Raw genomic sequence first — 12,355 nt, 5'->3', positions numbered from 1 at the left:
GAGGTTTTCTCTCCTTTTTTTTAGTGTTTTGAGACAGAGTTTCTTTGTGAAGTCCTGGGCATCCTGGAACTCACTCTATAGATCAGGCTGGCCTTAAACTCACAGATCTTCCTGCCTTGGCCTCCTGAGTACTAGGGTTAAAGGTATACACTACTACTGCCCACCAAGACAGATGAGCAAATATTAACTGGAACAGTATTTGAAGAAATAAATAGTAGGGGACTTATAGAATTAATGAAACATCAGCAAACAAATCTAAGAGATTGCTATAAATCTAAAAGAAAACATTACAGAGATGCTTGTGTCTATAAGCATCATAGTGTAATCTCATAAAACCAAAGAAAAAGAAAATTTTTATTTTAAAAATACCACAGAAAAGAGAAATTTAACTTCAAGATATGACAATTACACTGTCCAATCTGATCCATGTTTCTCAGTAGACGCAATGGAAAATAAGAAGCCTTCAATGTTCTAACAGAAGTTAACGAATCATTCTACCTTGTCATTTTATAGAGTCATCAAAGGAGAAAATCGAACAAACTTGATATCATTTTAGTTTTAACTATTAAAGATCACAGGGAAGAATCAGAATAAATACATTTCCTCTTTATTGACCCATACCTAGTTCAGATGTGGTCTAGGAGTTTGACCTGTCTCTTTTTCTAGTCTCTAGCCACATTATTTCTCTCTTCTTCTCTTGATAAAGTCTAACAGTGTGGTCCAGACTAGGTTCAAACTGTCTCAGCTTCTCCAGTGCAGGAATTACGTGTGGTAAAAATCTTGCTGTACCTGTCTGAAGGTCAGAGAATAGAGCGTGCCACTAGCTAACTACAGAGGTCTGGAAGTCTGTACAGACAGACAGGAAGTGAGCTAGCTGGGCATAAGCAGGATATAATCAGGGAGAAAGAGGAGCTAAGTTTTCTGCTGAGACTCAAAGACAGCAAGGTGTAGCGGTGGCTTGCTCATTCTCACTCATCTCTCAGAATTTTCCTCTATATCTGACTCCTATTTTTTATTATCTAGACCAATGAAGAACTCAATTTATAATTATGAGTGTGAAAGAGGTAAACTAAACTCAAAGGCTTCACTTCTAATAAATCACACTTAGGAGAAATTGTATGAATGTGACAAAGTTCTCATCCAACTCTTATCAGAGAGAAACTATAACAGTAAAGGTTATGGAAAAGCTTTCAGAACAAATCCAGTCCCCTGGCCTCTAGTTCTTGTGTTGTGAGCAAAAACTCCAAAACAAACTTCCTCTTAGATTCAGTTACTGTGTTTGACCACAAAGAATATCCAGGATCTTGGTTCCTGGTATCTATGTACAATAGACTACCTCCAAAAGATGGACAAAGCTACAGGAACCACAGAAGGCTCCCTCCCAACACCAACCAATGAGAACAGGCTACCTGCAAGTAACAGACAAAGCCATAGAAACCACCAAATATTCCCACCTAAAGCCAACCAATGAAAAATACTAACAAACCAGTTGCACTGACTCTAGGAAATTCCCCTAATTGTTCCCCAAATGCCAACCAATCAGGATCTGACCCATACCTACTGATGTAATCTCCTGGCAATAGATGAGGGACTGAATTCAGTCCCTCTGGAGGCTATTGCGTCAGCCTGCTAGACAAGTCCTTATGAGTAGGATTAAACAATAAAACCTTACATTTGCAGTTCGGTGAATCTGTCTCCTTGGTGGTCTTCGAGACTTGGGCACAACAAATGTGCATCATCATGCCTGATTCCACATTCATTTCTACTCTAGAATGTCAACATAGGACTACAAGTATTTTCTAGAAGTGGTAGTCTCTTATGGCTATATAGTCTCTCCTCTTTTCCTTGTCACTGTCTCCCTCTGCCAACAGGACTCTCCAGAAATGAGTACAAGTACAAACAAGAGGCCTTTGTGCATGAAAATTAAGTGCTGTACCACTGTGATACATCCTCCCAAATCAGAAATTCAAGCATTCTTAAGTTGTGTTTTATTATTTTTCTTGGAGGATTTCAAACACCATTTATGTCAATTAGTCCCAAATTTGTCACTTGTGTTAATATATTATTTATGATTTATTAAAGCTTGCCTGATGATTCAGAAAGCAAAGTCAGCCACAAGCCATAGAAGCCAGACAACACCTTTAATAACGGCAGCCAGAAGCTAGGAGGGGGTGGTACACACCTTTAATCCTATGACTCAGTATTAAGAGGTAGTTGAATCTCTCTGAGTTCAAGGCCACCCAGGGATAAACAAGATTGAATCAGTCTAAAAGAGTAATAGATCAGATGCCTTTAATCCCAGCACTAGAAGGGTATAAAAAAATAGAAACAGGGTCTTCAGTATTCAATATGGGCATTCTCATGCTCCAGTCACATTGAGAATTGAGAATAGGAACACCCCAGCCCTGTTAGAGGTAAGAGCTCTCTGGTAGCTTGGCTACTTTGCTTTTTCTGTTCTTCTACTTGAAGTTTGAACCCCAATATCAGCCTTTGAATCTTTTATTTTTTCTTGTTATAGTCACTGAAGCTCACTTCTTTTCTCAGTTTCATTTATATAATGGAAGATCATGTATGTGACTATAGGGATGTTCTGCAGTCACCTTAAATTTTTTAATACCCTACATGGGTTTTAACGTAACATTTCCCCTTCCCCTAAACTGAAAGAATACTTTCCCTCTGACTGCATGCATATCCCCCCTTCTGTATCTTCTTTCTGTGTTAACACCATCAGTTAACAGCACTGATATCATTTAATACTTAAATCTTATAAATTTTCCCTTATTTTAACACTCCACAGATGAGTGATCTTTCACTTCATCCCATACTATCTTCTAGTTTGGGTGCAAATGTATCACAACATTTTCTCTTTTTTATGTTTTTTTATTTTACATATCAATCCCAGTTCCCTCTTCCTCCCATATTCCTCCACCCCTGCCATCCCATCCCCCCTCCATTGCACAGGGAGGGTGATGCCTTCCAGGAGGGATCATCAGAATCTGTCAAGTCATTTGGAGTCGGGTCTAGGCCCTCCTCCCTACCTCTAGGCTAAGGGAGTATCCCTCAATGGGGAGTGCACGACCAAAGTCCCTTTATGCACCAGGGATACATCCTAGTTCCACTATCTGAGGTTCCTTAGTCTTCCCAGGCCTTCTAACTGAGACCCATGTTCAGGGAACTAGGATACAAAGAGGATTATAAGAGATTCATACAAGGTCCCTCACAGAAGGGGAAAGGAACAAGAGCTCCTGAGCATATTGGGAGTTGAGAGGGAGCAGTGAGTGGAGAGGGAGTTAGAAGAAAGATGAGGGGCAGAGAGGGGGACGAATAGATGAGGGGGGAGGAGATATACCACAATAGAGGGAGCCATTATAGGTTTGAAGAGAAAACTGCATCACAACATTTTCAATTGAGGCCAGTGTCATTTTCTACCTCTATTATTGCAACCATCTCTTACCTGTGTCCAGTTTTTTATATTATTCCTTCTTATTTTATTCTCACTTTGAAACAGGTTTGTCTTTAAAAATAAAACATTGAATATATAAACAGTCTTGTATTCCCACTGACATGCCTTATACACTCTTTGCTTGCTTTTCTAATTTCAACTTTTACCAAATCCATCTTGCTCTCTGCTATTGCTGTGATCTTATTTCAGTTGTTTTGAAACAAAGCTCTCATTTTATGTTTGTAACATCATGTTTTTACTTTCCTGGAGACCAGGGCTTCACTTGTGATCTCTTACCACTAGCTCAGTCAGATGTAATTTTTGTTCAGATTACTTCCACTTATTTTTCATGTATCAGTTTAGATAGAATATACTTTCTCCAGGAAAGACTTCTCCACCTCCAAATATTGGTTAGTTGATCCTCAACTATAATCTTATATTAGCATGACCCTTTCTCCTCAAGGCAGTCATTCTGTTTCATGTTAAATGTTTGTTTTCCTTCTCTCCTTTTCAAGGCAGAAATAGCTTCTGCCTGATTATCATTCATTCCATGATTCTTACCACCATCACTAGCTCAAGTATGCTTAATAAACACTCACTGAGCAAATCAGGACTTAGATAAGTAAAATTATTAGACACCATGCAAAATGGTGAAGGTCAATCTACAGCATTTTGTTTTAAGAATCTGTACATATCATACTCTATTCTCTAGTAAGCATTTACTTTGTACTGCAGCGAGGCAAGTCTCCTATGAAGTGTTCCTGTGGAAATGGTACTGTTACCCAGCCCAAAACACCCAACTTTCCATCAAACAACTATTTACACATACCAGACTCAGGCTCCAACGCCCACATCACCTACTCGCTACTGCCCAACCACGACCCACAGCTGGCCCTCCCATTGCTTATCTCCATCAATGCTGACAACGGACAGCTGTTCGCGCTCAGGGCACTAGACTATGAGGCCCTGCAGACCTTCGAGTTCCGCGTGGGTGCCACAGACCAAGGCTCGCCCACACTCAGCAGTCAGGCACTGGTGTGTGTTCAGGTGCTGGACACCAACGACAATGCACCCTTCGTGCTCTACCCTCTGCAGAATGCATCTGCACCTTGCACTGAGATGCTGCCCAGGGCAGCAGAGCCAGGCTACCTGGTCACCAAGGTGGTGGCTGTTGACCGTGACTCAGGCCAGAATGCCTGGCTGTCCTTCCAGCTGCTCAAGGCCACGGAGCCAAGACTGTTCAGCGTGTGGGCTCACAATGGCGAGGTGCGCACCTCCAGGCTGTTGAGTGAGCGCGATGCTCTCAAACACAGGCTGTTGCTGATGGTCAAGGACAATGGTGATCCTCCAAGGTCTGTCAGTGTCACTCTGCATGTGCTGCTGGTGGATGGCTTCTCTCAGCCTTACCTGCCTCTGCCCGAGGTGGCACACGAACCTGCACAAGATGAGGATGTGGTCGCTCTGTACCTGGTCATCGCCTTGACGTCTGTGTCTTCCCTCTTCCTTTTGTCTGTGCTGCTATTTGTGGGGGCGAGGATGTGCAAGAGAGCCAGGGAGGCTATGGGTGGCTGCTCTGTTCCTGAGGGACACTTTCCTGGCCACCTTATGGACTTCAGAGGCACGGATACCCTGTCTCAGAGCTACCAGTATGAGGTGTGTCTGACTGGAGTATCAGATACCATAAATTTTTGGTTCCTAAAGTCTGTATCTCCCAACAATGAGGTTATGCCTTGCGTGGAGGAGAATTCCACCTCTGTGAATGATTTTGGATATGATTAACAATTGGTTGACTTTTCAAATGGTTTCTGGATAAAGGTTTGTTCTTTCTAAACATTCTTTGTTTTCCATTGTTTTATCTTCATAAAGAATTGTTAACATTTTGCCTTTAATTTCCTAATTCAGGAGATGATAAAGTCTGTTCAAACCCTTAAAGGTTAGTCTCTTTGTAAAAATCACTTTTTGATGAAGACACAGAACTTTACTCATTCGTGGACTTTTTTCAGCCTGTCAGATAATCAAAATGAACCATCATTGATTTGAAAATACTTTATTGTCCAGAAACATTTTTGAAAAGTTTGAAATGTGACACAGATGTCATGAATGATTAGTGTGTCTTCGGTCTGACATTGTGCTTTCCTATCTCAAATAGAGTAACTGAAAATGCAAGAGTTTGTTGTACAGTGGTATTAATTGGGAAAGACAGTTTCTCTGAAGTTCCAAGGCTTTTATTGTTTTCATATGAACATGCAGCTTGCTGTACATATGAATATTGTTTAAAATGTTTTGGATTATCTCAAAACTTATTTTAAAAATCCCTCCTGTGAGGATTGAGCCTGGTTAGGAATGGAAAATAGGAAAGAGAGAGAGAGACAGAGACAGAGAGAGAGAACATAAAAGAGGGAGCCAATATTGGTTTGAAGATAAAGTTGAACACAAAGAAAGGTCGAGGGAACTACAAGACTGCTCCCAACTAACAATCTCAGCTTCCGTGGAAAGGCTATCATAAATGCCCTTCCCGGAGAGTGAGATCAACAACTAACTTCTCCATGGAGTCCTCAACTAATGCCTGTTGAAAACAGGAGCAAACACCCATACATAAACACTGAGTCAAACTAGAACCCAGAAGCAGATGGAGAGGACAAGACCATGCGGTAGAAGTACATAGAGACAGCTTACCTGAACAAGGAGGAGCTAAGGGCCACTAGACTGATAGCTGGGAAGCCAACAGGGGTCTGACTCGGACCCCCCTGAATATGGGTCTCAGCCAGAAGGTCTGAGCAGTCTAAGAGACCTCAGACAGTGGAGCCAGGATGTATCCCTGGTGCACAAAAGGACTTTGCAAACATATCCCCCATGGAGGGATAACTGCCTTATTCTAGAGATAGGAGAGAAGCCCTAGTCCCTACTTCACAGGACCTGTCAGATCTACATGACCCCAACTGGATGGCATTCCCCTACATATTGTATTGTGGTGGGGGGTTGGGAGGGGAGGGTGTTTAGAGTGCATGGGAGAGGGTAGAGAGGGCAAAAGGGAGGGAAGGAGGGAGGGAGGGCTTGGGGGGAGGGAGGGAGGGAGGGAAGGAGAGGGAACTGGGATCGACATGTAAAATAATTAAAAAAAAAAACGCTTTGACTCCAAAATTTAAGTTGAAGAACAAGTTACTGGGGAAAAGTATTTCTATTTTTGTTTCCACAGAAAATGAAAAGATGTGGATTCCTTCCAGACTAATGTGGTTTGATCACACCAGACCGCCTGAAACAGAGTACAAGCTGATCCTACATTCCAAACAGCTGGACAAAACAGCCCTACAGACTACAGCTAGGATATCTGAATCTTCTTCGAATCCCCCAAGACAGCGCCCCTTACCAGCAGGAAGTAGTTTGGAAAGAACGACGCCCAAATTCCCAAATATTGTGTATAAATGTTTGTTTTCATTTAATTAGACTTTGTTATATAAAATTAAATAAAAAATACTCTATATGCATAAAAAAAAAAAAAAATCCCTCCTGTGACATCTGACTAGCCAGATGTCTGAAAATAGCGCTCTTCAGCATAGTTATAAGATCAAAGCTTAATTCATTTTGTACAACTCAGGTTGTACTAATATAAACTGAGCCAATCTGATCCTGTTTACTTTTAAAAGCACCATAGAAACCAAATTTATTCTAGTCTTTCTGTTAGGAATGTTACAAGGAAAGCTAACAGACGAGTGGTCCTGTTGAGGACGTTCTTGTCAGTAATCCCCAAGTCAACAGTCTCTATTGGGTGGGGCTGGGGACAGAACTAAGATGTGTTCTAATAGATTCTTCTAGTCCAGCTCAATAAAGGTTGGTTGGTTTGTTTTCTTTAAAAGCATGCTTAGATATTCATGCCTGGAATGAATTATTCCTGTTAATTTCATATTTTTATTAAACCAAGCATGCTACTACAACACAAATCAAAAACTTGTGAACTGGTATAGTAACATGGTAAGGAACTGTGAATCCTTTGTCTAAATCAGTAATTTTGAATATAGGAATGATGGTAAACTAAGGCAAGTTCATGGCCAGGCCTAAAGACTATTTTGTTTGGACAAGCCATAGGGTTTTTTTTATTTATTTAATGGAAAGATGGTTTAGACACTCCATGCTATTTCAAGTGACTAGTGAAGAAGTATAGAGAACTGCTACCTAGGAAAATGTTGTCTTGTTAATCCATCTTATTATAAAAATGAGTTAGGATCCCAACAAAACAAGAAACATCTACAATAAGACGAAAATTCACACAATTTTGTGTTTTCTTCTATGATGGATTAAGCAAGTATATTTACTGAGTCCCAAGTATTATTTTAGATATTAGGTTTCAGCAGTAAAACAAACAATGCTGAAATACTTAAGGTTACACAAAGTAAATAAATATATTCATCTATGGTATGTGTGATGAAATACACCAGAGAGAAAAATTGGGGGTAAGATGTGCTTTCATATGAGTTTTCCCACAGGGAAAAACTTTTATGAAATTTTAAGTTCCTGACCATATGTACAAAGTGTATCATAAACTGGAACTAATTTGTAGAATTTTTTTCCTTTATGAAACTTTATGTTACCTGGAAGACATAAAATTACAAAGACACCCTATAAGTGTTGACCCCACTTTATGCTATGCTGCATTTTAAATTGCATGGCTACATGTCACTAATTTTACAAGATGACTGAACAATCAGTACTATGCCTTCTTTCATTTCTCAGTTTCCCCTAGAGTACCCCCAACACAGACTACAGGGTTTCTAGTAGGCAGACAGCTTGTCTAGGTTGTTTCCTCGTTTATTTTTCAGAACCTGACACGTTAACAACAAGAACTCTCTTTGTTTAATGAGGGACTACATAATCAAAATAATGTTGTTTCGTGATTGAATTTATTTCCAAACCCTGACAACCAAATAGACTATAAAAAGAATGGAACCATGTAGCGATCTGTTGAGAAACGAAATTAACACATGGTGGCGCTGTAGGCTAAGGCTTAAAAAAGGACGACCGTGGAAAGGGGGGAAATTTTTTTTTCTTCAGATCTCCGGCTAGAAAAGACCTGAGACAGAGCTCAAACCATTAATTCTCCAGAAACTGCTGCTACCCTACACTTCGAAACAGGTTATAAACTGACAGATCGACTGCTGTCTGGGAGCCCTTGCATCCTGGGTGTGGAAGCAAGATGAAGACTGGATGGGAGCATAGACAGAGGCAAGTTCTTTTGATCTTAATTTTACTGGGAGTGGCTGGGGCAGGCTGGGAGCCCCACCGTTACTTTGTGTTGGAGGAAACACCTGGTGGCACGTTTTTGGCTGATCTAGTTAAGGACCTAGGGCTGGAAGTTGCAGAGCTGGCTGCTCGAGGGGCCCAGGTGGTCTTTGAGGATAATGAATCTCGCTTGCAGCTTGATCTACAGACTGGGAAGCTGGTATTAAATGAAAAACTGGACCGGGAGAAGCTGTGTGGCTCCACTGAGCCCTGTGTCACTCGTTTCCAAGTGTTACTGAAAAAACCACTGGAAATATTTCGAGCTGAGCTACTAGTGGGAGACATAAATGATCATTCTCCCGAGTTTCCTGAAAGAGAAATGACCGTGAAAATCACAGAAAACAGCCCCATTGGTGCTGTGTTTCTACTTAAAAGCGCTCAGGACTTGGATGTGGGCAACAACAGCATTAAGAACTATAGCCTTAGTACCAATTCTCATTTCCACGTTTCCATCCGCAACCGAGGTGATGGGAGGAAATACCCAGAGCTGGTGCTGGACAAAGAGCTTGATCGTGAGGAGCAAGCAGAGTTCAGATTGACTCTGACAGCACTGGATGGCGGTTCTCCGCCCAGGGCTGGCACCTCGAGAATACGGATTATTGTCTTGGATGTCAATGACAATGCCCCTGAGTTTGTGCAGGCGCTCTATCAGGTGCAAATCCTAGAGAACAGCCCCGTGGGTTCCCTTGTTGCTAAGGTCTGGGCTAAGGATTTAGACACTGGGACAAACGGAGAAGTATCATACTCTCTTTTACATAGTTCTCAGGAGATGAGCAAAACTTTTGAGCTAAATGCCATGTCAGGAGAGATTCGACTGATTAAAACACTGGACTTTGAGACAGCATCTTCATATGAAGTAGACATAGAAGCATCCGATGGCGGAGGGCTTTCTGGAAAATGCTCTGTTTCTATTCAGGTGATGGATGTCAATGATAATTATCCAGAATTAACTATTTCATCGCTCACCAACCCTATCCCAGAAAATTCACCAGAGACAGAAGTGGCTCTGTTTCGGATTCGAGACCGAGATTCTGGAGAAAATGGAAGGACGGTTTGTTCCATCCAGGATGGTGTTCCCTTTACACTGGAACCTTCTGTTGAGAACTTCTATAGAATAATGACAGAAGGAGCACTGGACAGAGAAAGCAGAGATGAATACAACATCACCATCACAGTCACCGACCTAGGCACACCCAGACTTAAAACCCAGCACACCATAACTGTGCAGGTGTCCGATGTCAACGACAACGCCCCCGTCTTTACAAAAACCTCCTACACCCTGTTTGTCCAGGAGAACAACAGCCCCGCCCTGCACATAGGCACCATCAGCGCCACAGATTCAGACTCAGGCTCCAATGCCCACATCACCTACTCGGTGCTGCCCACCGACGACCCTCAACTGGCCCTCTCCTCACTCATCTCCATCAATGCAGACAACGGGCAGCTGTTTGTGCTCAGGGCGCTGGATTATGAGGCCCTGCAGACCTTCAAGTTCCGTGTAGGAGCCACAGACCAAGGCTCGCCCACGCTCAGCACTCAGGCACTAGTGCGTGTCCAGGTGCTGGACATCAACGACAATGCACCCTTTGTGCTCTACCCTCTGCAGAACGCCTCTGTACCTTGCACTGAGCTGCTGCCCAGGGCGGCAGAGCCAGGCTACCTGGTCACCAAGGTGGTGGCTGTTGACCGTGACTCTGGCCAGAATGCCTGGCTGTCATTCCAGCTGCTCAAGGCCACAGAGCCAGGACTGTTCAGCGTGTGGGCTCACAATGGCGAGGTGCGCATTTCCAGGCTCCTGAGTGAGCGTGATTCTCCCAAACACAGGCTGTTGCTGATGGTCAAGGACAATGGTGATCCTCCAAGGTCTGTCAGTGTCACTCTGCATGTGCTGGTGGTGGATGGCTTCTCTCAGCCCTACCTGCCTCTGCCCGAGGTGGCACACGAACCTGCACAAGACGAGTATGTGGTCACTCTGTACCTGGTCATTGCCTTGGCATCTGTGTCTTCCCTCTTCCTCTTGTTTGTGCTGCTGTTTGTGGGGGTGAGGCTGTGCAGGAGGGCCAGAGCAACCTCGCTGGGTGGCTGCTCTGTGCCTGAGGGACACTTTCCTGGCCACCTAGTGGATGTAAGCGGCACGGGCACCCTGTCCCAGAACTACCAGTATGAGGTGTGTCTGACCGGAGACTCTCAAAGTAATGAATTTAGATTCTTGAAGCCCATGTTTTCCAATATTCTAGGCCAAAACTGTGGTGGGCAATCAGGAGATAATCCATCCTTCCCAAGTATTTTAGGCATATGAGACTTCACATTTCACTTGCAGTGTAATTGTCAGTTTAGGTTTTGCCCTTTTCTTCAAAACTTGGTGGCAATGTTTACTTGTATTTCCTTTTCTCTACTAGTGTAGGTAGTGTTGTTTGTTTAGTGGTTTGTTAACTATATAAGTATTTTTCCAGTTCTGTTGTTACTGAACACTTTACATCAGGACACTTCATGTTCCTGATTGAATTTTATAGTCTCTCCCCCGCAAAATATGAATTTTTTTCTAGTGCACACAATCCTAATTTTAAAAGTACATTTCATGGCCTAGGGGAACAGATAAAATTTATTGAGTATTGTGTTGTTTGTTGGAGGCCCTATGTTGGGTCACCCTGTAATTCCAGAACATGGAGATGGAGACAGGCTATCAGGAATTCAAGGACATCCACTACAATAGAGAATTCAAGCATAGCCAGAGCTGTATGATGAAAAGTGCATATTGACTCAAAAAATAAAGATACATTCCTGAATAAGTAATGCCATAGAAGAATATACTATTTCTTTTAAATCACACTTCATTTTAAAATTGGAAGCCCCTAGGTTTTTTGTTTTGGGGTTTTTTTTTGCACAGCTAAGACTTCTCTAGCCTTATTTGTGGTATTCTGGAAGAAATTCATATTCATTAATGCCAAGTTTCTTCCAGATTCTCTGATTATATTTTTTATTCTCCAACAGGAAGTAACAAGGTAATTTCAGTACTTTCAAAGATTTCACTGTAAATGTTGTTGCATGAAAAATATATCCATAACACCTGTTCTTCCTTGTCTAAATTAACATAGAAAATAAAATCTACTCCATTATATTGGAGCATGTTGCTCCTAGATTGTCTATGTTCAAGAAGTTTCTGTAAAGCCAGTAGACTGCAGGAACAATTATATATATTTTGTTGTTATCACTGATTACAGTGAGTAAATCTTGATGTAAACCCCAAATTCTGGGCTCAGGTTAGCTTCTGGTGGTATAGCATGCCAATATCTATTTGCTTCGGATGATGACATTGCTCTGATTGATAACTAATTTGGAAGAAAGTGCAATATAGTATTAACATTAGCTATCCAAACAAATTTTAATAATGGTTATATTAATGTGGTGTTGAATTATTTGAAGAAATTGATCAGAAAATAATGATCATCTCAAAGATGTTCATTCAGTTTTATTCCCTAGCACCTATGAATATTACTTTACATTGAAAAGATAAACTACAAATGAAATTAAAGTTGTCAATAAACTAAACTTAAAATAGAGAGTATATCCTTGTCATTTGAGTAGGTCTGATAGGACCTTTAAAAGCAAAGATGATTTTACATTGAGATGAAGAACAGC

General features: G+C 41.7%; 1 protein-coding gene across 1 annotated transcript; it reads left to right on the top strand.

The window, feature by feature from the left end:
• Nucleotides 1-8,625: 8,625 nt before the first annotated feature.
• On the top strand, nt 8,626-11,015 carry LOC127214127 (protocadherin beta-15). The gene has a single exon (XM_051174478.1). It carries the CDS (start codon nt 8,631-8,633, stop codon nt 11,013-11,015), a length of 2,385 nt encoding a protein of 794 aa, XP_051030435.1. The 5' UTR covers nt 8,626-8,630.
• The last annotated feature ends 1,340 nt before the right edge of the window (nt 11,016-12,355 follow it).

The sequence above is a fragment of the Phodopus roborovskii genome, unplaced genomic scaffold (genome assembly GCF_943737965.1).
Source record: "Phodopus roborovskii unplaced genomic scaffold, PHOROB, whole genome shotgun sequence".
Classification (NCBI taxonomy): Eukaryota; Metazoa; Chordata; class Mammalia; order Rodentia; family Cricetidae; genus Phodopus; species Phodopus roborovskii.
This window is presented reverse-complemented; position numbering and strand designations above follow the sequence as displayed.